General features: G+C 42.2%; 1 protein-coding gene across 1 annotated transcript in view; it reads right to left on the bottom strand.

Moving 5' to 3' along the window:
- Positions 1–473: 473 nt before the first annotated feature.
- The window catches only part of fbxl13 (F-box and leucine-rich repeat protein 13), a 134,237-nt gene continuing 109,304 nt past the window's right edge, over positions 474–25,406 (bottom strand). The window contains exons 11-12 of the mRNA XM_078234620.1: positions 4,221–4,384; positions 474–618 (exon numbers count right to left, since the gene is read on the bottom strand). Of these exons, the coding sequence (XP_078090746.1) occupies positions 474–618; positions 4,221–4,384 (309 nt within the window). The remainder of the gene's footprint in view (positions 619–4,220; positions 4,385–25,406) is intronic.

Genomic DNA, 25,406 nt, shown 5'->3' on the forward strand with positions numbered 1-25,406 from the left:
AGAAACTTTCAATACCTTTCACCATCTCTGCCTCCATTTTAACCATTACACATTGAACCTGTAAAGTAGTGAATATTATAGTTTTTTTGCGATGTTTATTGCATGACTGGAGGACCAGTGTAATATTTTGCTTTCTTCACAAGTTACAAAGAGTGAAAAACCAGAGTTAAATATTAGAAAGCAAATTGACTATTGGTACAGCTTTAAATAAACTGTTTTATATCTACATTAGTTAAGATGATTTTGGTATTTCTAAATCAGTCAGGTTTGCTCACAACAATAAATACAGTCCTAACTTGGAATTTACATTGCAAAATTTATTTTTAGATACATAAGTGATCAAAAATCATTGGTAAAGATGCAGCCTACAAGTGATTACAATAAAATGATATACAAATTTTACATGTATATCTATCTGTGTGTGTGTATATATATATATATTATGTGTGTAGATTTCAGACATTCGTAGCAACTTATCGATCAAGTTTTTTAGTCTTTTCATCTTCCTGTTTGGTGGTGACCAGCTCGTTCCCTTTATTATCATATCCAAACCACATTGGTGGATTTTCGTCATTATATTCCAAATACTGAACATTGGTTACTGCTTTCACAGCTTCTCTAAAATAGGGGAAGAAAAAATTATTAGATGCAGTAAACAAAAGTGCACTGAAATGTATATACAAATTAAAAGGATGTCATTCGTACAGTAGTAAGAGATTAACTTTGCTTGAAAGAGCAAGATGTAGAGTCGGTTTGGGTAGAGATAGGAAATAAGAAAGATTGGCAGTCACTTCTGGAAATAGTTTATAAACCCCCCTAACAACAGTTACATGGTAGGATAGAGTTTACAAGATGAAATATGGGGCATAAAATCATAGAATCCCTACAGTGGAGAAGGAGGCCATTCGACCCATCAATTCTGATCCGACAACAATTCCACCCAGGCCCTATCCCCATAACCCCAGGTATTTACCTTGCTAATCCCTGCATGTGCCCTGTATGTAAGAAAGGGAACACAATCATGGGTGATTTTAATCTACATGTACATTGAGTGGATCAGATTGGCAAAGATAGTCTGGAACATGACTTCACAAAGTTTATCAGGACAATTTCTTAGAGCAGTGTGTCAGGTCCTGTTAATGAACAATGAGACAGGATTAATCAATAACCCCATGGTAGGAAGCCTCTATGCAATAGTGATCATAGCATGATAGAGCTTCATGTTCAGTTTGAAGGGAACAGCACATCCTAGCTCTCACTACAACCAGCATGATTTCCAGAGGAGCATCTGAGAACTAGGTGATTGTCTTCTCTCTTTTCAGCGATGTCACTGATTTATGATTGCACTTTTCAGTCAATGCAGTCATCCTCAGGCTATCTTGTAGAGTGGATCTGAGGCTTTAAACAGTGGATGAGAAATTCCATCATGTGGGTGGGCAGCTCACTGCAAATGCATGATCCTGACTAGAAACCCTGAAACATGACTTAAGGGGGTGATAGGTAATCAGGGGTAAGTGGGATACTGGTTTGAGATTACAATCAGATCAGTTATGATCTTTTTAAATGGCAGAACAGGCTCGAGGGGCAAAATGGTCTAATCTTACTCCACGTTTGTAATTATGTATGTTAAATGGTGTCTGGCTTTCCATGTCACATAGTATTGCAGACAGATTGTTCACCACCTGTCTTGCATGCTCCATTTTTGAATCCAAGTTAAAATTGGGGGAATTGTATCGCAGAGTTATACAATAAGGTTGCCACTGAGCTGTTTTTTAAACCAGTAATACATTATATATGCTGAAATGAAAAGGAGCTGTTTCCCTGTTGGTTTGTATCTCTGATTGAAATATACATTAGTACAACAGGTCTGTATTTGCATTATTCATGCATGTTTGTGATTCACATAGGCTCCTTTAGCATTCAATATGTGTTGTTGTGCAGTTTTATCATTTTCAAGTTGTCTTTTGCTATCTCGTTTCCCTGTTTTCTCCCTCCTTCTCTAATGCTTAGCTGTCTCCAAATGAATATAGCAGAACCAGTAGTTCCTCTGTAATAAGATTCTCAAAGTTATGAGCACGACATATAATAAAAATAAAGTCCAACTTTACTAAAGATCTCGCAGCAGAAAGGAGCTGATATAGTTTGGGGTCTGAAAGTTGGTCCAAATTTATCTTTGGCATCTATTATTGGTCTACAAGTCATTTGCCAGCAGAGCGGGGAACAATGAGTTAGAAAACAGTTCTACAGGGTAGAGTTATATAGGATTTCAATTGCCTATCTATTGAATACACTGGCGGATGGTTGCCTGAAGTCCAAAAGGGAGCTAAGTTTCAAGGGAGGCAAGGCAGAAAGTATTTGCTGATATGTCAACAATATTTTTTAACATGTCAAGGAGCATATCAAGAAAAATCACATGTTGGATTTTGTTTTCAGTAGTGGCCTTGGACTATTATCTGATCATTGATATAATTAAGGTATTCAAAATGAAGAAGGCATCAGATTCTGTCCAGTTTCTTCGAATGTTTGCGTTAGCTAAGAATGGGACAGCATTTAAAATAAATAAGCAAGGGACTAGATTAGGCTTATTTCTTCTCGGAAAGTCAGCATCCTCTGGAAACATTTAATGGAATCATGCGGTGGTTCCTAAAGTCCTTCAAAAACTGGCTCAGCAATTTCCTGAGAAGGAACAGATTTCTAATTATAGATGGAAATATGAACGTTACTTGGAATTAGAACAATTTATGGGTTTTCGTGCTCTACTGGATTGCTTGATTGTGATAGCAGATTGGAGAGGAACTTCTCAGAGCTTTAATTGGCTTCAGGTTTGTTACTGCAAAAAGGAGAAATTCAGTAGACAAGTAGAAATATGGTGTACATATATGCACTATGCCTAGAAGAGTATGTTGGTTGGAATGGATGGTTTCTTCCATATTTATATACATGGAAATCACTATCTTTGCATGTAAAACTATTCAAGCCAAATGTTGAGGTCTGCAGAATACCTCTCATAATAGCAACATCCATATCTATGGATCTTCCACTGCAGCCAGCTGGAAGATACACCAAGTTTATCGAGTATGGAAAGCCATGGTTACTTCCAGTGCTCGAGGCTCAATCATGTCCTGCCTTATTGAAATTGGACTGCTGTAAGAATTTGGAGGAAAATGACCTTTAAGTTTATAGCTTGGTAGCTCAGGAGGAACTGTCTTGGGCGTGCCAACCTATCACTCTACAGCCTACACTCTACAGCAAGTCTCTACAACCCTCAGTGGAGTGAATAGATAGAATGCTACATTGCAGGATCCGTATTTTTTGGGTGGACGTGAAACTGATGTAGCCAATAGTTCTCTTCAAACTGAGCAGACTAGATACTAGGGCCTCAATTTCTAACCACCTTTACCTAGCAAGATAGTGCCAGGAGGGGTTAAGATTAGGCTGAGTTGACTTACTGGCCTGAGGTTGGTCCATTTTTATGGCCATTTCAGCCTTCCAGGGACCTACTTTAACCTCATAAGTTATGCCCTGAGGACATCGTTGGTGTCATAATGTGATTTTAACATAGAATTGGGGAAGGCCCTGCAGAACATAAAGCTGACAGCCAAACTACAGGAATGACTGGCCAGAAGAGACAAAGGTGATTATTGCAAAGTTACTTCTACCCTAGGCCCCACTAGAGGTCCTTGGGACTGTGCAGCCTTGGCTGCACCTCTTTATTAACTGCTAAAGCCTTTGTCTAGAAGTGACATTATAAGAGTGCTCAGTGTCCTAAGGCTCCAAACCTTATTTTCCATTCTCACCTGTCAACTCTGATGTTAGTCCTGCTGGTTTCAGGCAGGTGACAGTGCTGTGATATTTGAAAGCCTGAGAATTAAAATAACCCAGGTCTCGTGCTGCACTTCCATAGAGGTTCCCCGTTCACCTGTACCCCTCCCCATTGCCTTTTGTTTTGTCTCCTCAAAAGTTTACAGAATCACACAGTTGTTACAGTGCAGAAGGAGGCCATTCGGCTCATTGTGACAGCACCAGCTCATGGAATTCTCTTCCCTTCTCCCCTTTTCTTCTTTTTAAATAATCATTAGTTCCCTTTGAATGCCTCAATTTTGAACCTGTCTCCACCACAGTTTCAGGTACTGCATTCCAGAACTTAATAAGTTGCTATGCAAAAAAGTATTTTCTAATATCACTTTTGCTTATTTTACCGATTAACTGAAGACACTTACTTGGTGATATTTGAGCAATACAGCATCTTGAGAATTTGTAGCTTTTTGCAGCCTCTCTTTAGGAACTTAAATATTGAATCAGTAAGACTGACACAACCCGAGATATCCAAGGAGTAGATATAATGGCACACTCCAGCCAGATACTGGATGCTTAAGTCTGTAATCTGATGAATCAATGAAAAAATAAATAAAATCTCACTTTGCAAATACAGCATTTTATTAAAGCAATCACCAAAATACTGTAAGGCTGATACTTCAGTGTAGTACTGAAGGAATGCTGCACTGTCAGAGGTGCTGCCCTTTGGTTAAACCAAAGCCCCTCAGCACTCTCAGATGCAAAAGATCCCCTGGCATTACTCAGAACTTCTAATGGCCTGGCCAACATTTATCCCTCAGCCAACAACAAGAAAACAGACCATCTGATCATTTATCCCATTGCTGTATGTAGAAATTGACTGCTTTTGTCTTACTTTATAGCAGTGACTGCCACTCTTGAATTTGAGAAAATAATAAATAAATATTTTTTAAGAGTTGGACTCTATTTTCCAACCAATTAAGGTATATTTTGAAATAATAATTGCAGCTTTAATCTCACCCTGTGAGAATGGTGCGTGGGAGGGATTAACATTAGGTCAAGTGAATGTATTAGACTATAGTCACTCTATTCCTGCCTGGGTTATGAAATTCAACACAAGGGTTCTTTTATGGGGAAAGGATTATGGTGGTTGGGACAGTGCAGAGGATCCTTTCGGATTGGTCAGAGGAAATACTTTTTCTGGTCCAAAAACAGTGCTGTAAAGGCACTTCTTTCTCCCAGTTGTTCTTGCCTCCCTTCAGCTGAGACATATTGAGGCCTGGGAACTCCAGCCACCCACTGTAAAATCTGCAAAGTGGGTTAGATCAAATAAAAATATTTAAGTTACCACCTGCTTCCCGGGACCTCTGGTATTGGGGCCCTGCACAAGGCACTCTTGTTGCTGACAGTGGACCATTGGTCACTTTGACAATAATGTTAACACTACAGCCAGCACCAATGACAGAGGTTGCCTTTATGCACATACTACAGTGTTTGCTGGGCTCCTCTAAGGCTCTGAAACTCAGAGCTCATCTGCTGCAACCATCTCATGCACGGGAGCAGCATTGCTAGCAGCCTGCTTCCATATCAGCCCCGGCTGCAGGAGAGCACAATGTAGGAGCACACAGAACATGTTGCGTAAAAGCACCTCATTGTACATGGGGTCTCACTAGATTATTTTTATTTCCTGAATGCCATTGTGTGTTTGGTTTATGCACCTTAACATTTTTTGAAATCCATACTCAGATGGCTTATGGGTTTCTTTCTACCTCAGTGGCCTACGGCCAAATATAGAGAGATGGTGCACATGATATCATGGCTAGTGAACGTAGGGCAATGATGAATGAAGAACATATGAACATACAAACAAGGAGCCAGGAGTAGGTCATTCTGCCCCCTCGAGCCAGCACCACCATTTAATAAGAGCATGGCTGATCTGATAGTAACTTCAAATCTGTATTCCGCTTACCCTCAATAACCTTTCACCCCCTGTTTGCCAAGAATTTATTCACCTTTGCCTTTAAGATATCCAAAAACTGTGCTTTCACCACCTTTCCAGGAAGACAGCTCAAAAGACTCACGACTTTGAGTGAAAAAAATCACCTCATCTCCATTTTAAATCTTTTTAAACAGTGATCCCTGTTCTAGGTTCTCCCACAAGAGAAAAATTCCTTTCCAAATTCACTCTATCAAGACCCCTCAAGATCTTATGTGTTTCAGTCAAGTGGCTCCTACTGTTCTAAACTCCAGTGAATACAAGCCAAGCCTGTCCAACCTTTCCTCATAAGACAATTCACCCATTCCAGCTATTAGTCTGGTAAGTCTTCTCAGAATTGCTTCCAATGTATTTACATCTTTCCTTAAATAAGCTTCTAGAAGTGCACAGATGTAGACTCAGTCTACTTCTTCCCCATTTAAGTTGGGACTCAGGGCTGGAATGCTGATGGAGCAACTTTATATGGACCAAATGGACTAAAACTTGCACATGTTGAGAAGGAGAATTGGAAATCAAGAATAACAGATTAATCATTGGATACAAACAAATCAACTCCCGGTGGAATGAGAGATTGGGAAATGAAGCTGAGTTGGAACAAATTCAGAAACTGATGTACCTTTTGAAATACCTTTTGTTTCGAATTCAGCCTGAAGTGTCTTGATGATGTTAGAAGAGTGCCATGCTATTAAATGTGATAAGGAGCTGTATTTGGTTCATGTCCTTTCTAGAGTCTTCCTACCCATGACCAGGCAGATCATGAGAAAGACATAGATCACATGACAAAAGAGGTGCTGCACTCTTGTAGAATCCAGGAACTCAAAGGTGCATTACAGGTGGACATCACATGCAGACAACTGCGCAACCTCATCATGAGGGTTGGCCTGGGTCCACAAGTGAGCTTCCCCATAAGCTCCACACATTTTTTGCCTTCAGAAGTGAACTAACTGTCCAGGATACACTGATATTTTGTGGCCAGCAATTCATCATTCCTACTGCTCTTCAGAGGTACTACACTCAGAAACTTCAGCTGGGGCACCGTGGGTTAGAAGCAACTAGGGCAAGGGAATCACTATACTGGCCCTCCATGTACACCAGCATGAAGTGGGAAATCTCCAGATGTGTACCACGTAATGCACTCAAGCTGCATCAATCAAGACCTAAATGAGGTCCTGGACCTCTAATGGTCATTCACGGCAACTGACATTTTTTAATGGAATGCGAAACAACATTTGGTCTCAGTCAATTCGTATTCCGTGTGGTTTGAACTTGAGTAGTTGCCAAACATGCCAAATAACACAGTCATCATCAAGCTCAAGAGACACTTTGCCACACACAATATCCCTCAGACGCATGATGGACAATGCCCATCAATTCATCTTCAATGAATTTAGAGATTTTGCACACATATTTCTTTGAGCATATTCCGAGCAGTCCCATATACCCACTTGGTAAAGTCTGAATGGAAGCTCAGATTTACCATTCACCTAGTTGCACACTTATGTGTACTGTGACCTCTGAAAGGCATGTTTTAAGATGATGGAAGCCAAAAGAAGGCAGACCGAAAGAGCTCTGTTCTGGTACAGATTAAATCTGAAACTTGAGATATTATTTATGCTTTTGGATTGTGTTTGTAGAGATAACAGTAGCATCATCACTCCTTTGCCAAGCTCCAGGAATATTATTGTTTAAACTGAGAGTGGCAGTAACTTATTTTGTGTAAAGTAATTTATTACTATCATGTAACATCTGAGTAGCCAGGTTATAATTGAAGAGAGGCTGCTTGACTTGTGATTGATATCATTCTTTCTATTAATCTGTTTCACTCATAGTAGGATTGAATAAATGGGTAGGCCCCAAACAAAGAGTTGTACTTAAACCCATGTTGGCCATCTGCTCCAGATGGAGACAAGCTGTGTTATTGGAAGTCTAAAGAGCAAGTTTGGGCAATCCAAGAGAACAGTATTAATAAGGGTCTAGATTCAGACTAACCATCGTAGTCTCCTTGGAAGCAGCTATATAACTCTAGAAGAATTAAAACAGGAATAAAACAGGAAAAAGAGAGGGTAAAATATCCAAGAAAATAGTTCAAATTTTCTGAATTTACCTTTGGGCATCCAGCAATGTTCAGTGAAGTGAGCCTTCTGCAACAGAAGGCCAGTGTCTTTGTGCTCAAATCAGTCACTAAGGGACAATGGGAGAGATCCAAGTATTCCAGATCGATCACCTTAGCATAGAATTTCTTGAATACAAAATAGCACAATAAAAACTAATATTTTGTGTATTAAAATTAGGAATCTCTATGTTTTGTATATTGTTTTCTTTTTAAATTTTGTAAGTTATGTTCCGAATTTTGTAGGAATCAGCAACATGTAGCAGACATTATTTACATTACAAAACTGTTTGGGGGTAGTGTGTTAAAGTGGATTGGGGACTGGCTATCCGACAGGAAGCAAAGAGTCGGAATAAATGGGTGTTTTTCCGGTTGGAGGAAGGTAACTAGTGGCGTGCCGCAGGGATCGGTACTTGGGCCGCAACTGTTTACCATTTATATAGATGATCTGGAGGAGGGGACGGAGTGTAGGGTAACGAAGTTTGCAGACGACACAAAGATAAGTGGAAAAGTGAATCGTGTGGAGGACGGAGAAGATCTGCAGAGAGATTTGGACAGGCTGAGTGAGTGGGCGAGGATATGGCAAATGGAGTATAACGTTGAGAAATGCGAGGTTATACACTTTGGAGGAAATAATAACAAATGGGATTACTATCTCAATGGAAACAAATTAAAACATGCTACCGTGCAAAGGGACCTGGGGGTCCTTGTGCATGAGACGCAAAAGCCCAGTCTGCAGGTACAACAGGTGATCAAGAAGGCAAATGGGATGTTGGCCTATATTGCGAGGGGGATAGAATATAAAAGCAGAGATGTCTTGATGCACCTGTACAGGGCATTGGTGAGGCCGCAGCTGGAATACTGTGTGCAGTATTGGTCCCCTTATATGAGGAAGGATATATTGGCATTGGAGGGAGTGCAGAGAAGGTTCACCAGGTTGATACCGGAGATGAGGGGTTTGGATTATGAGGAGAGGCTGAGGAGATTGGGTTTGTACTCGTTGGAGTTTAGAAGGATGAGGGGGGATCTTATGGAGACTTATAAGATAATGCGGGGGCTGGATAGGGTGGAGGCGGAGAGATTCTTTCCACTTAGTAAGGAAGTTAAAACTAGAGGACACAGCCTCAAAATAAAGGGGGGTCAGTTTAAAACAGAGTTGAGGAGGAACTTCTTCTCCCAGAGGGTGGTGAATCTCTGGAATTCTCTGCCCACTGAGGTGGTGGAGGCTACCTCGCTGAATATGTTTAAAGCGCGGATGGATGGATTCCTGATCGGTAAGGGAATTAAGGGTTATGGGGATCAGGCGGGTAAGTGGTACTGATCCACGTCAGATCAGCCATGATCTTATTGAATGGCGGAGCAGGCTTGAGGGGCTAGATGGCCTACTCCTGCTCCTATTTCTTATGTTCTTATGTTCTTATGTTTGTTGCTGAATCCATAGCAAGTTGTTCATTTTTCAATTGTAAGCAAATTTATTGTGAAATCAAAGTATTATGGAGTAGTCTTCAGACCAGACCAATAACACTATGTGATTGATGCAAGCGGCGTAATGTTTAGCAGACCATAAAGAACAAAGTAAAAAGATTAGTTAAAGTTAATTTATTCGTGTCACAAGTAGGCTTATATTAACACTACAATGAAGTGAAAATCCCCTTGTCACCACACTCCAGAGCCTGTTCGGGTATGTTGATAGAGAATTTAGCATGGCCAATGCGCCTAACCTGCACGTCTTTCGGACTGTGGGAGGAAACCGGAGCACCCGAAGGAAACCCACACAGACACGGGGAGAATGTGCAAACTCCACACAGACAGTGACCCATGCCGGGAATCAAACCCGGGTCCCTGGCGCTGTGAAGCAGCAGTGCTAACCACTGTGCCAAGTGCACTTTTCAACAAGCACAATCAAAGTAACATAGGATCCATCTCACCTACATTAGTTAATCTCACTATTCCAAATCTCTACGATTCGTTCTTGGACAACAATACTCTTATATATTGGGATAGAAATTTGTCTTTCATATAAAAAGATCTCTATTATATGCAGCAACTAATTGTCATGTCAATAACACATGAAAACAAATCAAACTCGATTTCTTTTGCTACTTTAAAATTGACTTTTGCCATCAATAGATAGCTGCTCTAGGTCACATGAATCAAAGGGATGGCTATCTGTCCTGGAAGCTTCCAATGGGAATTACAAGATCAAAAGAGTTCTCCCCTCATCCTTGTGGAATCTCACAACACCCCACCGCCCCCCACCCGAGAAACAGGCAGCTTGGAGGCCAGAGAATCCCGTCCATTATTCCTGCAGATTTGTTAACCAATCCATCTCACAACTGGGACTGTCCAGGTCTATTTCAAAAGGAGACCATTGAGGAAAGTGTGAGTGGAGGACCTTAGGACAGGCAGTCAGTAGTACTGAGAGCATGAGAGGAGAACAACAAGCCAGACAGTCAGCAGCACCTAAAGGAGAGTGTGAGAGGTGGCCATCAAACTAGGCAGTTAGAGGCAGCTAAAGGCCTTTTGGCTAAGATCAAGTGTAGTATGGTCGGCCGCACTTGGTTGAGGTCATTAGGTTACACTGAAGCTTCATATGTTTCATATGAAGCAATTTTTTAAAGCGGCATCTCGGTCTTTTGGCTAAGATGCAAATGAGCTCAAGTCTTGGAGGAGGAACCTCCCTCTTCTCCAATCAGCTTGGGTCATGTAGATCAGGCCCAGGACAGGGTGGTTTGGTTGCTCGCCCTGTCTTGTCAGCCTGGATCTGAAATGTCTCAACTTGTTGAGACTCTGAATTGGATTTGATTGGATTGAATTGGAAAAGTATTAAAAAAAAAGTTAGAGGCAGCTAGAACCAAATGTCACAAGAGAAACATAAATACATTGATATGTGAGAAACTGCTTTCAGGGAGGGTTATCATATAGCTAAGAATTAGAAAATCACATTCTTTTAAAAAGGGGCTACTTACACTTAAGTGGGAAACACAAGCAACAAGGAAATAAAGTTGAGGCCAGGTAAAATAAAGTTACATAAGTGAACTAAAATAAAATTAACAAATGGGATCAAATTTATGCCATGGCAGGGCAGCTCGGTTGTGTGCAATGTGTGTCTTGTAGTATGTGGGAGGTCATGTCTGCTCCTAATGCCCTAGATGACCAGATACGCAGGAGGTGTCACCAGCTGCAGAAGCTTGAGATCTGGCTTTCAGAGCTCGAGTGGTAGCTGGAGTCACTGTAATGCATCCACAAGGCTGAGAACTACATGGATAGCACATTCAGAGAGGTGGTTACAGCACAGCTTAGGAACCTGGAAGCAGAAAGGGAATGGGTGACTGCCAGGCATTCCAAGAAAACCAAGCAGCTGGTGCATGAGTCCCCTGGGGTCCCACTCACTGTTTTGAATACTGGTGAAGGCATTGGTTCCTCAATGGAGTGCAATCAGACACGAGTTTGTGGCAGCACAGATGGCTCTGTTGTACAGGGAGGGGAGAAAGAACAGGACAAGGGCGGTAGTGATAGGAGGTTTGATGGTTAGGGGAACAGACAAGTGTTTCTGTAGCTGTAGGTGTGACTCTAGGATATGTTGCTTCCCTGGTGCCAGAGTCAAGATGTCAGGGAGCCACTGCAGGACATTCTTTGGGAGAGGGTGATCATCCAGAGTTTGTGGTCCATGTTGGTACCAATGCCTTAGGAAGGAAGGAGGACTTTAGTCTGAAAACAGACTTTAGGGAGTTAGGAAAGTGATTGAAAAACAGGACTTCTAAAGCACTAATCTCAGGATTACTCATAATCCCATGTGCAGAGAGGATAGAAACAGCAGAATTGAGTGAGCTGCTGTTAGGGGAGGCTATCGCGTAGCTGAGAATTAGAAAAACATTTTCTTTTTAAAAAGAGGCTAACTATACATAAGTAAGAAACACAAGTAATAGGGAAATAACTGAATTTTCATTTTAGCTCAGACAATAAGTACACCTTAAAAACTTTAGATAAAAGGGGTTCTGGTTGTTTGTCTGACATAAATTAGAATAATAATTTTTTAGGCTATATATTCTATTTAATTAAATTACATCAGGGGAACTCACCCATGATTTGCATATCCTGAACTACGGGGGAAATCCTAGATGCTTCTGGTAGTCTGGATGATCATGTGTGTGGAAGCTGCCTCTGGCTGGTGCAACCTGAGCTCCGGGTTTTGGAACTTGAGCTGCAGCTGGGGCACTACGGTGCATTTACGAAGCTGAGAGGTTTATGCTTTCAGGCTGTGGTACCCCGCAGCTTAAGGAAGTTCAGGCAGGAAGGGAATAGGTGATCACCAGACAGGGAAAGGGGACCAGGCAGGTAGTGAGGGAATCTCCCAAGTGCATCCCACTCACAAACCATTTTTCAGCTTGGGAAACGGTGAGAGTTACGGTTCTTCTGTGGAAACCAACCAGAGCCAAGGCCATGGTACTGTGGATACTCCAGCTGCTCAGGTGGAGGAGGAAGTGTGGAAGGGCTAAAGTGGTAGGGGATTCATTAACAAAGGAAGCAGACAGACGCTTCGTAGCTGTAGACGTGACTCCAGGATGATGTGTTGCCTCCAGGGCTCAAGGTCTGAAGGGGAGGGCAAACAGCTAGAGGTCATGATCTACGTTGGGACCAATGGCATATTAAGAAAGAGAAATGAGGTCCTGCAAGCAGACTTCAGGGAGTTAGGCAGGAAATTGAAAAGCAGAGCTTTAACAATAGAAATCTCTGGATTATTCCTGGCGCCATGCAATTGTGAGCATAGGAACAGAAGGCTAGAGCAGATGAATGTGTGGCCAGAGAGATGGTGCAGGAGGGAGGGCATTAGATTCCTCGGGCATTGGGACCATTTCTGGAGTAAATGAGACCTGTACAAGTTGGATGGGTTACATCTGAACAGGAATGGGACAAATATCCTTGTGGGAAGGTTTGCTAATGCTGTTGGGGCAGATTTAAACTAAATGGTAGGGGGTGGCATCCTGACAAGTAGTTCAGAGGGGACAGTAGCTTGGATGGAATTAGAAGTTAAAACACCAGTGAGCCTGAAAGGCAGAGGAATCAAAAACTAGAAAATAAAATAGTGAGTCTAGCAAGGCTAAATGGAATATATTTTAATGCAAGGAGCCGAGGGGATAAGTTGGACAATCTGAGGGCACAAATAGACACATATATCATAGCTATGACCAAGACATAGCTAAAAGATGGACTGGATTGGCGGTTCAACATTCCTGGTTATAGGGTGTTGAGACGAGATATAGAGGGATAAAAGAGGGGGAATCGCAACATTGACCAAGAATCAATTATAGCAGCAAGGAAGATAATATCCTGGAAGGATCATCAAATGAGGCCATATGGGTAGAAATTTTAAAAAACACAAAAGGGGCAAACACACTGTTGGGTGTGTACTATAGACCTCCAAAAATCAAGGAGAGATAGAGGATCAAATATAATCAAAATTCAGAGATGTGTAGGAACAATAAGATAGTAATAGTAGGGGATTTTAAGCATCTTAATATTAACTGGGATACTTTTAGTGTGCAATGTAAGGAGGGAGCAAAATTCTTAAATTGCATCCAGGAGAGCCTTTTTAGCTAGTACATGAAAAATCCAACAAGGGAGGGGACAATTCTGGACCTAATATTTGGAAATGAGCCTGAACAGTTGAACTGCGTATCAGTAGGCGAGCATTTTGGAGATAGTGACCATAATTCAGTTAGATTTAGGATAGTTATGGAAAAGAAGAAGGATGGGATAGGGATAAAAGTTCTTAACTGGGAAAAGGCTAATTTTACTAAAGTAAGATACAATTTAGCCCAAGTGGACTGGGAGCAGCTTCTTGCAGATAAAACTGTTAGAGCACTGGGAGGCCTTCAAGGAGGAGATAGCGAGAGTACAGGGTAAATAGGTTCCTGTAAAGGCAAAGGGTGGGACCAAGACCAGAGAACCTTGGATGTCAAGGGACATAAAAGTCAGTATTAAGTAAAGAAGAGATTCTGAAAGTTCAATACAGAAGAGTCCCCGGAGGAGCATAAAAAGTGCAGGGGGGATCTTAAATGGAAACGAGGAAGGCTAAGAGAGTGTATTTAAAAGCTTTGGTGGGTAGAATAAAGGGAAACCCAAAGGGCTTTTAAAATATATAAAGAGCAAGAGAATAACTAAGGAAAGAGTAGGACCAATTCGGGATCATATAGGTAATCTGTATATGGACCCATAATATGTGGGTAAAATCCTCAATGAGTACTTTGTGTTGGTCTTCACAATAGAAAGGGATGAAGCAGGTGTAGAGACATCGGGATGGAGGACTGTGAAATATTGGAGAAATTAACATTGAGAGAGAAGAGGTACTAGCAGGTTTAGTAGCCTTAAATCCACAGGCCTGGATCACAGATCAGATCTTCGGGTAAGCGTTCTCCAAGGCAGCCTTCACGACACACGACAGCGCAGAGTCCCTGAGCAGAAACTGATAGCCAAGTTCCGCACACATGAGGACGGCCTAAACCGGGATGTTGGATTTATGTCACACTATCAGTAACCCCCACAGCTTGCCTCCTGGACTTGCAGAATCTCACTGGCTGTCCTGTCTGGAGACAATACACATCTCTTTAACCTGTGCTTAATGCTCCCTCCACTCACATTGTCTGTATCTTTAAGACCTGGTTGGCTGTAGGGATTCGCATTCTAATCAGTATTCTGTAACTTGATTTTGTGTCTCTGTGCCCTGTTTGAGAGCAGATTTCCACTCCATCTGACGAAGGAGCAGCGCTCCAAAAGCTAATGGTATTTGCTACCAAATAAACCTGTTGGACTTTAAACTGGTGTTGTTAAAAGTCTTACTGTGTTTACCCCAGTCCAACGCCGGCATCTCCACAACATAGATGAGGTGCCAGAGGACTGGAGAACTGCTAACATTGTCCCATTATTAAAAAAAGGAGGTCGGGATAGACTGGGATATCATAAGCCAGTCATTCTAACCTTGGTGATGGGGGAGTTACTAGAAAGAATTCTGAGGGACAGAATAGACATAGATTAATCAGGGGTAGTTTGTGGATTTGTTGACGGAAGGTCGCCTTCGACAAATTGGAATTTTGGTGAAGGTAACCAGAAGTGTTGATGAGGGTAATGTATTTGATGAGATCTATATGGACTTTAGCAAGGCTTCTAATAAGGTCCCTCATGACAGACTGATCACAAAAGTAAGGGCACATGGGATCCAAGGTAATGTGGCACACTGATTCCAAATTGGCTGAGAGGAAGGAAGCAGAGGGTGATGGCAGAGATATTTCTGTGACTGGAAATCTGTTTCGGATGACATGAAAATTGGTAGGGTGGTGAAAAGTGAGGAGGATAGCAATAGACTGCTGGAGAATATTAATGGACTAGTCAGGTGGGCAAAGCAGTGGCAAATGGAATTCAACCCGGACAAGTGTGGAAAGCTAATAAGGCAAAGGGTTACACTATGAGTGGTAGGACCCTGAAAGTACTGAAGATCACAGGCACCTTGGAGTGGATATGCACAGATTTCTGAAAGTGGCAGGGCAGGTAGAGAAAGTGGTTAAGAAGGCATTGGGGATACTTGCTTTAATTAGCTGAGGCGTAGAATACAAGAGCAGGGAGGTCATGCTTGAACTGTATAAAACGCTGCTTAGGCTACAACTGGAGTACTATGTATGCCCATTATAATCTTATATACCTCTCTCAGGGTCCCTCTCAATCTTTGCTGCTCCAAAAGAAACAGCCCCAGCCTATCCAATCTTTCCTCACAGTTCAGACCCTCCAGCCCTGACAGCATCCTGGTAAATCTCCACTGCACCACATTATAGGAAGAATATAATTGCATTGGAGAGGGACATAATAAATGGCACATTATATTCTAAATACCTATGAGAAAGAAATTGTGTGCAAATGAGGAATTTAGTTAAATCCACTAAATTAAAAATTCTTCCAGTTTACCAATAAAAGTTAACTAGCAGATGAACTGCTTTATAGTATAATTCTCTCTATGCACTATGAACAACACATGGTGGAGTTCAAGGATTGGTAAAAAGAACTCTAAATATTTAAAACTATTTTTACCCAACTTTTGCTAAGTTTATGGACAGATGTTTATCATGGTTTAGCATTTTTATACACATATAATTTTAATTTAGTTCCTGGCCATTCCATCCATCCGATATTTTGTTTAGCAATTTCACAATGTGATTACACATAAGGAAACCTTAAGTTGCAAAAATGCCATATTCTATTAATATATACTGTAAACTACCAACCCTTGATGATTTAAATGGAAAATTTGCTTTTAATTCTGAATCGGAATTGTGAAACTATCCTCAAAATGACTTTCAGCTGGCTACGTAAATCCATGTAGTTTTTGGTTCTTGTTTTTCAAAGTTCCTACTGGTTTTTACTTATAACTTTCATAGTATAGGTACACGTATTAGATATTATTCCTTTTGTCGGTTATAAATATACTTCAAAAGAATGAAGTCTAATTGGAAAAATAAATGTTCCAAAGCAAGTTTATGCTCATTTCCATCTTTAAATTAAAACCATGTTTATCAGAAAATAGCTACAAAGGATTGTAATCATATGCAGTGCTCCAGTGATGGCACAAGATCAGTCAGTAACCAGTGGATGAGTAACTCATTGCACTGCAAAATAACAGTAATGGTTAAAATAATGGCACTAAAGAATGACAAATCCCCAGGACCAGATGATTTTCATCCCAGGGTTTTAAAGGAAATAGTTGAAAACAATGTGGATGTCCTAACTATTGCCTCTTTTGGTTCAGGAACCATTCCCTTAGATTGAAAAATTGCAATAATATTCCACTGTTTAAGAAAGGTGAGAGGGGAAACAGGAAATTGTAAACCAGTTAGCCTAACATTCGTTGTTGGAAAATTATAAGAGGATAGAGTGACTGAACATTTTGAATATTTCCAGCTGATAACAGAGAGCCAGCATGAATTTGTAAAGTGTAGGTCATGCTTAACAAACCTCATTGAAGTTTTTAAAGTAATGATAGAGAAATGTCCATGGATTTTATTTATGGATCTCCAGAATGCATTTGATAAAGTCATAAGAGCCTGTTAACTAAAACTGAAGTTCAGACCTAGGAAATTGGTTGAGCAGCAGGATTCAGAGAGTAGGGATAATAGGAATCCACTCTAATTGGTAGAATGTGACTAATGGGGGTGGGCGATGGTTGCCATTTTCCTAGTTCAGTGGAGGTAGATTTGGAGGCAGCGGGAGACCTCAACATATTTCTGCCTCCTCCTGCCTTTCTATGAGTGGGTTTGGACTGGTGAGGAATACATGTGGCTGAAACAAGAACGTAATGAAGTTGTTAAATAAGTAAGAGTTAATTTGTGCATAGATTTCCTCTTTCCCAACAATGGATCATTCCCACCTAAACAGTGTGGGAGCCACCGCTGACTGCTTCCACACAGTGAGGAAATTGAATGGCTGTGTTCTCCTGAGAGAACAAGATCATGGTATCACTGATGTCAATAGACTGACATTCGAGTACTAAATTGGCCAACAAATGTACAGAGAATACCTTCTTTATTCACTCCTGTAACAGCAAGTGTTAGGAAGCAAGATATAGCTTTCTGTGGCTATTTATAAGGGCACGCAACAAGGTCCAGCTGAAATTCTTTTGACAAAGTTGATGGAAGCACTGTGATGAATAATTGGAGGAGTTTGAAGGATTTTCCTGACCACAGGAATGTAAACAATAACAATGTCTTGCAGAAGCAGCATCTCAGGCGGCTGTGCTTCATTAAGGCGGGTCACATCACATCAGAACAGTGGGAGTCATTCAAAATGGAAATAGAATATAGGGCCAACAAGTATTAGGTGGGACTAACAAGTCAAGGGAACCCATGATGTTGAGGGATAATGAGGATTAAATGAGGAAAAAAAGGAGGCTTATGGCAGATACAGAGGGCTAAAAAGAGTGGAAGCCCTAAAGGAGTATAGAAGTGCAGGGGGATACTTAAAAAAAAATTACTGCAGCAAATGCTGGCAAAATAAGAGAAAAATCCAGGTGCTTTATAATTATATTAAAGGCAAGGGGTAACCAGGGCAAGGGCCCATTAAGGACCAAAGTGGCAATCTGTGTGTGGAGCCGAAAGACGTAGGTGAGGTTTTAAATGAGTTTTTTTGCATCTGTGTTTACTATGGAGAACTGAAGAGGTATAGAAAGCAGGGAGGGGGCCTGTGAAATAACTGAACAAATTAGCACTGGGAGGGAGGAGGTATTAGCAGTGTTGGTGGACTTAAAACACAGATGAAATGTATCCCAGGCTGCTGTGTGAGCCAAGGAAGAAGATTGTACGACTGACATTAATTTTCAAATCCTCTCTGCATACAGGTGAGGTGGAAATGCCGGCATTGGACTGGGGTAAACACAGTAAGAAGTCTCACAACACCAGGTTAAAGTCCAACAGGTTTATTTGGTAGCAAAAGCCACTAGCTTTCGGAGCGCTGCTCCTTCATCAGGTAAGTGGGTGTTCTTTCCGCAGCAAACTACCCAGCCTTCAAGGGAACAGTGACCACGAGACCACACAACCCTGCCACAAGCAACCTCTGCAAGACGTGCCGGATCATCGACACGGATGCCATCCTCTCACGTGAGAACCATCTACCAGGTACACGGTACCTACACTTGCAACTCGGCCAACATTATCTACCTGATATGCTGCAGGAAAGGATGTCCCGAGGCATGGTATATTGGGAAGGCCATGCAGACGCTACGACAATGAATGAATGAACACTGCTCGACAATCACCAGGCAAGAGTGTTCTCTTCCTGTTGAGGATCACTTCAAGAAGTTTAACAACACCAGGTTAAAGTCCAACAGGTTTATTTGGTAGCAAAAGCCACACAAGCTTTCGAGGCTCTGAGCCCCTTCTTCAGGTGAGTGGGAATTCTGTTCACAAACAGAACTTATAAGACACAGACTCAATTTACATGAATAATGGTTGGAATGCGAATACTTACAACTAATCCAGTCTTTAAGAAACAAAACAATGGGAGTGGAGAGAGCATCAAGACAGGCTAAAAAGATGTGTATTGTCTCCAGACAATACACTGGCTGTCTTGTCTGGAGACAATACACATCTTTTTAGCCTGTCTTGATGCTCTCTCCACTCCCATTGTTTTGTTTCTTAAAGACTGGATTAGTTGTAAGTATTCGCATTCCAACCATTATTCATGTAAATTGAGTCTGTGTCTTATAAGTTCTGTTTGTGAACAGAATTCCCACTCACCTGAAGAAGGGGCTCAGAGCCTCGAAAGCTTGTGTGGCTTTTGCTACCAAATAAACCTGTTGGACTTTAACCTGGTGTTGTTAAACTTCTTACTGTGTTTACCCCAGTCCAACGCCGGCATCTCCACATCATGAGGATCACTTCAGCAGTCACAGGCATTCGGCCTCTGATCTTCGGGTAAGCGTTCTCCAAGGCGGCCTTCACGACACACGACAATGCAGAGTCGCTGAGCAGAGACTGATAGCCAACATGAGGACAGCCTCAACCGGGATCTTGGGTTCATGTCACACTATCTGTAACCCCCACGACTTGCCTGGGTTTGCAAAATCTCACTAACTGTCCTGGCTGGAGACAATACACATCTCTTTAACCTGTGCTTAACCCTCTCTCCACTCACATTGTCTGTACCTTTAAGACTTGATTACCTGTAAAGACTCGCATTCCAACCATTATTTTGTAAGTTGAGTTTGTGTCTTTATATGCCCTGTTTGTGAACAGAACTCCCACTTACCTGATGAAGGAGCAGCGCTCTGAAAGCTAGTGGCTTTTGCTACCAAATAAACCTGTTGGACTTTAACCTGGTGTTGTGAGACTTCTTACAGGCGAGGTGCCAGAGAATTGGAGGACATCTAATGTGGTACTATTATTGAAGAAAGGAAGTAGGGACATACTAGGTAATTACAGGCCAGTGAGTTTAACATCAGTGGCAGGGAAATTATTGGAAAAAGTTCTGAGGGACAGACATAATCTCCGCTTGAAGAGGCAAGGATTAATAAAGAATAGTCAGCATGGCTGTGTTAGTGAGGGATCATGTCTAATGAAGTTGATTAAATTTTTCAAGGAGGTGACTAGGTGTAGAAAATGAGGGCAGTGCAGTTGATGTAGTCTACATGGACTTCAGGAAGGCTTTTGACAAGCTCCCACATGGAAGACTGATCAAGAAGGTAAAAGCCCATGGGGTCCAGGACAATTTGGTGAATTGGATCCAAAATCGGCTTAGTGGCAGAGGTCAGAGTGTCTGTGTGTAATGGTGTATTGCAGGGATTGGTCTTGGGTCCCTTGTTATTCATAGTGTACATTAATGATCTGGACATGAAAGTAGGAGGTATGATCAGTAAGTTTGCAGATGACATGAAAATTGGTGTTGCGAGGAGGAAAGCTTTAGATTACTAGACAATATAGACGAACAGAACAGTGGTAAATGGAATTTAACCCTGAAATGTGTAAGGTGATGCATTTTGGGGGGACTAACAAGGAAAGAGAATACTCAATGAACAGTGTGTTCAGGGATCTGTGTACATGCACCATAAAAGGTGAGATACTTGCCATTATTAACAGACATAGAATATAAGAGCAGGGAGGTTATGGTCAGACTGTATAAAACATGAAAATAAATCAAAACTGTATCAAAATCTGATTTTTTTTGCTATTATAAAATTGCTGAACCGCAAGATGATGGCTATAGGTCATATGAGTCACAAGATTGAGAGAAACATCCAACAGAGATGACAAGAACAAAAGCTCTCTCATCCTTGCGAAATCTTACATCCCATTGCAAGGCCACAGTATATTCACGAAACTAGATGACTAACAGACAAACTGACTCCTCCCAGCTGGCACAATAACAAAGACATCAAAACTCATTATAACTGATGAAGTGTTAACAGACATCATTTTGCTCCTAAGGGAAACAATAGGTCAGTGTTTTCCAACTGCTGTACTGTGGCACACTGGTGTTCCGCAAGAAGCGTGCAAGTGTGCTGTGGCTGTGGGGAAGACTCCGAACGCCGATTTTATTCTTTTCCTCTCTGTCAATTCCCGAAGACTCGGCTCCCATTCCAATGGCAGCTATATATATTGGTATTAACCAATTAACACAACCAACAACTCTTAAGCAGGTGGAGTGGGATGGGGGGAAAGAAAATAGCTGCAGAATGTGGAATTACTCCAAAGCTTCAGACTGCAGAGTCTATTTTGGTGATCTGGAAACGGGAGCTGCCACAATGGAACGAGCTTTCAGCCACAATATGTGGGTAGCACTCCAGATGTTGCTCTTGTGGAGTTTGAACACCCCAGAGATGCAGGGGATGCTGTGCTTGGGATGGATGGCAAGATTGAGAGAGGAGGCACAGGCGGCATTCAAGGGTTTTTTAAAATACCACTTTTTGTTGAGAGTCAAATATTTTTTCTTTTGCTTATAAGAAAATATGTTGCTGGAAATAAGCAGCAACCAAGAGTAAGAGAGGCTAGTGAGTTGGGTATGATTCTCAATTTTGAGAAATTCTGGGCATATTTGGAATGATTGTGGTGTTTCTTTTCGCCTCTACATTCTCTTCTTTTTCCAGGCTTTGTGGATTACACACATGTTTTACACCTTTTAAAACATTTACTTCAAATCTTCCAGAATCATTCAAGAGTTCCAGCCCTACATGTTAAAAGAGGGGCTGTGTATAGATGTTTATGGAAAGAATTTGTCATCCTAAAGGTGCCAGAATCAGAAAATGGGGGTCTGAAAGCACTCAAGGGGCCCAATCTAATATCATGTTTTGTGCCTGTTAATTTTTGGTTGTGATTCAGTCGAGCTTTTGTTGGCATATACAAAACACCAACTGATAACACAGGATAGACAGGTTCTGCACAATCACATTTACAGAATATATCCAGAGTTAGAATTAGCTCATTTTGTCCCCTGAACCCCTGAGCTACATTTTTGGAGCCGCCACTTTAAAAATCTTTCAGAACAGCTTGATTGAATAACCAAATCCAGAGGCCCCATACCATCTCCCAATTTCATTGGCATTAATCTGTACATTTAAGCCAGCAGCATTTTAGCTTTCTCATTGTAAAAACTGTGAAAATAACATGGCGCACTTTGGCATTTTATCAGAGGAAGGAAAATTAAATGCCATTTATTTCTGTGCCAAAAATAAAATACTGCAGATGCTGGACATCGGAAATAAAAACAGAAAATGCTGGAAGTACTTAGCAGGCCAGACAGCATCTGTGGAGATGAAGAAACAGAGTTAATGGCTGCGGTCTTATTGGCCATTCATACCACTCCCACTGCAGTGAGGTCAGAGAATTTGTTGTCCAACCAAATCTCCATTCACTGTAGCGGGATGGGAAAATCCAGCCGGCCTGAATGGTGATAACATTCTGGCCAACGTTTCAGGTTGATGGCACTGCATCGGAACACGATGAAAGGCCATCGAACTGTAATGTTAATTTTGTTTCTCTCTACCCTTTTGTCATTTTCAGCATATTCTGTTTTTATTTTGGTTTCAGTTTTTGAATTAAAGTCGATGTTTGATTAAGTTTGTTTGAGGGTGTGGGGTTTGGGTTGTGTGATTACCTTGTGCCCAGTTGAATTGAGACAGACAGGATGGACTGCGAAACATTACTGAAAGGAATGACAGGGACCAGACAATGGCAGGCATTCAAGGAACAGAACTCCAAAAATTGTTTATTCCTATTTGGCACAAGAGTGGAAAGAGAACTATGGCCAAACCATGGCTTAAAGGGAAAATTAAAGATACTATTAGATTCAAAGAAGAAACATACAAATTGGCAAAAAAAAGCAATAGACCTGAGGATTGGGAGCAGTTCAAAATTCAGCAAATGAGGACCATGGGATTGATTAAGAAAGGGAAAATAGAGTATGAAAGTAAGTTAGCAGGGAACATAAAAACTAACTGTAAAATTTTCTATAGGTATATAAAGAGAAAAAGATTTACAAAAACAAATGTAGATCCCTTACAGTCAGAACAGGGTAATTCATAACGGGGAACAAAGAAATAGCTGAGGAACTAAATTCGTACTTTGTTTCTGTCTTCACAGAGGAAGACATGAATAATGTACTGTAAGTTCTGAGAAACACAAGTTTTAGTGAGAAGCTGAAGGAAATCATTCTTAGTAGGTTTTGGGGGGATTAAAGGTGGATAAACCTCCAGGCCAAAAAATCTTCACCCCAGAGTACTTAAGGAAGTGGCCCTATAAATAGTAGATCCACTGGTGGTCATTTTTCAAAATTCTTTGGACTCTAGAATTGTTCCTGCAGATTGTAGGGTAGCTAATCTAAGCCCACTATTCAAAAATGGAGGTAGAGAGAAAACAGGGAAATATAGACCCGTGAGCCTAACATCGGTAGTAGGGAAGTTGCTAGACTCCATTATCAAGGATTTCATAGCACAGCATTTGGACAGCAGTGGTATAATCAGACAAAGTCAGTATGGATTTACAAAAGGAAAATTTACAAAAGAAAAATTACAACAGGCAGTAAAGAAGGCAAATGGTATGTTGGCCTTTATAGCAAGATGAATTGTGTATAGCAATAGGGATGTTTTACTGCAATTATATAGGGCATTGGTGAGGCCACATCTGGAGTATTGTGTGCAGTTCTGCATCCTTATCTGAAGAAGGAGGTTCTTGCTATAGAGAGAGTACAGCGAAGGTTTACCAGGCTGATTCCTAGGAGGCATGACTATCATATGAGGAGAGACAATATCGGTTAGGATTATATTCATTGGCGTTTTGAGAGGGAATCGCATACAAACTTATAAAATTCTAATAGGAATAAGACAGGGTAGATTCAGACAGAATGGGGGGAATTTTACCATTTTGAGCCTAAGTGCCGAATCTGGGCGTCAAATAGAACCGAGCCTGGAATCCTCTTTCCAGCGTGCCCATACGCGTTTTGCCGGCTCCGGTCTGATTTGCGCCATGGCCGGGGCTTAGCGCTGGCGGACCGATCGGAGCTCTGAACTGTGCATACGCAGTTCGAAAACAATCTGACAGAGTGCGCCCGGGCTCAAAAAAAGCAGAGAGCGGAGAGAGCGGCTCTCTGACGTTCATCCTTTGGTTGGGGGTGGTGGGTGGGTGGGGTGGGGGTGTGACAGATCATCCCCTGGGCGGGGGGGGGGGCAGAGAGGGGGTGTGATGTATCAACCCCTGGTGGAGGGGGGGGGGGGGGGGAGGAGAGGGGGTGACGTCTCATCCTCTGGTCGGGGGGGGGGGGGGGGGGGGGGGAGGGGGGGGGTCGGCTGCCAGTCTGCGGCCGATGCCTCCTGCCGGAGCGACGTGCGGCCAAGCCATCCCACAAAACCTTCAGGATGAAGCAATTCCTCGCTTAGAAGATGAAGCAGAACCGGCCGATTCCACAGTGGGATACACCGTCACTGGTACACTACCAGCCACAGCCATCTCTCCCGCTCTCTCGCACCTGCAGGGAAGAGTAATCTGTGGCTGGTAGTGTACCAGTGATGGTGCCAGGAGGCATCGGTTGCAGACAGGCAGCGGAACCCCCGTGACCAGAGGATGAGACGTCACACCCCCACTCCCCCCCCCCCCCCTCCACCCCCACCCAAGGGATGAGACGTCACACCCCCTCCCCTCCCACCCTCTCCCCAGCGGATGAGACGTCACAACCCCCCCCCTCCCACCACCCCACCAGGGGATGAGACGTCACACCCCCTCCCCTCCCACCCCCCTCCCACCCCGACCAGAGGATGACCTGGGTCAGAGAGCCGTTGTAGTCTCTCTCTTTGGAGGCTGCAGCGGCAACTTCAGACTTTTGTTTTGCAGGTCGGTTACAATGCGGACGCGGATCGGGCCAGAAGACGGTAAAGCGGGATTTGGTGGTAGAGTTGGGCGCGCGGTTCATTAAGTCGATTTAAATGCATGCAAATGCATTTAAATCATCGGGCCGCCCGATTCAGGCACGGGCTGGACCTACGCCCGAATCGGGTGTCGGTAAAGGCACGATCTGCTCGGATTTGGGTGCAGATCGCGTTAAAGGCCCGACGCCCAACTTTACCGCGATTTCACGCCCGAAAATTGGTGCGAAGTTTTGGTAAAATCAGGCCCAATGTTCCCAATAGTTGGGGTGTCCAGAACTAGTGGTGATAGTTTAAGGATAAGGGGTAAACATTGTAGGACTGAAATGAGGAGAAATATCTTCACCCAGAGAGTGGTGAATCTGTGGAATTCAGTACTGCAGAAAGTGGTCGAGGACAAAACATTGTGATTTCAAGAAGGAATTCGATACAGCTCTTGGGGCTAAAGAGATATGGAAGGCAGGTGGGATCAGGGTATTAAATCTGATGATCAACCATGATCATGATGAATGGTAGAGCAGGCTCGAAGGGCTGAAAGGCCTACTCTTGCTTCTATTTTCTATGTATGTTTCTGTGTATGATGCAAACCTCATATTTCCTGCTCACATCAATGATTG

This window comes from Mustelus asterias, chromosome 19, assembly GCF_964213995.1.
Source record: "Mustelus asterias chromosome 19, sMusAst1.hap1.1, whole genome shotgun sequence".
Classification (NCBI taxonomy): Eukaryota; Metazoa; Chordata; class Chondrichthyes; order Carcharhiniformes; family Triakidae; genus Mustelus; species Mustelus asterias.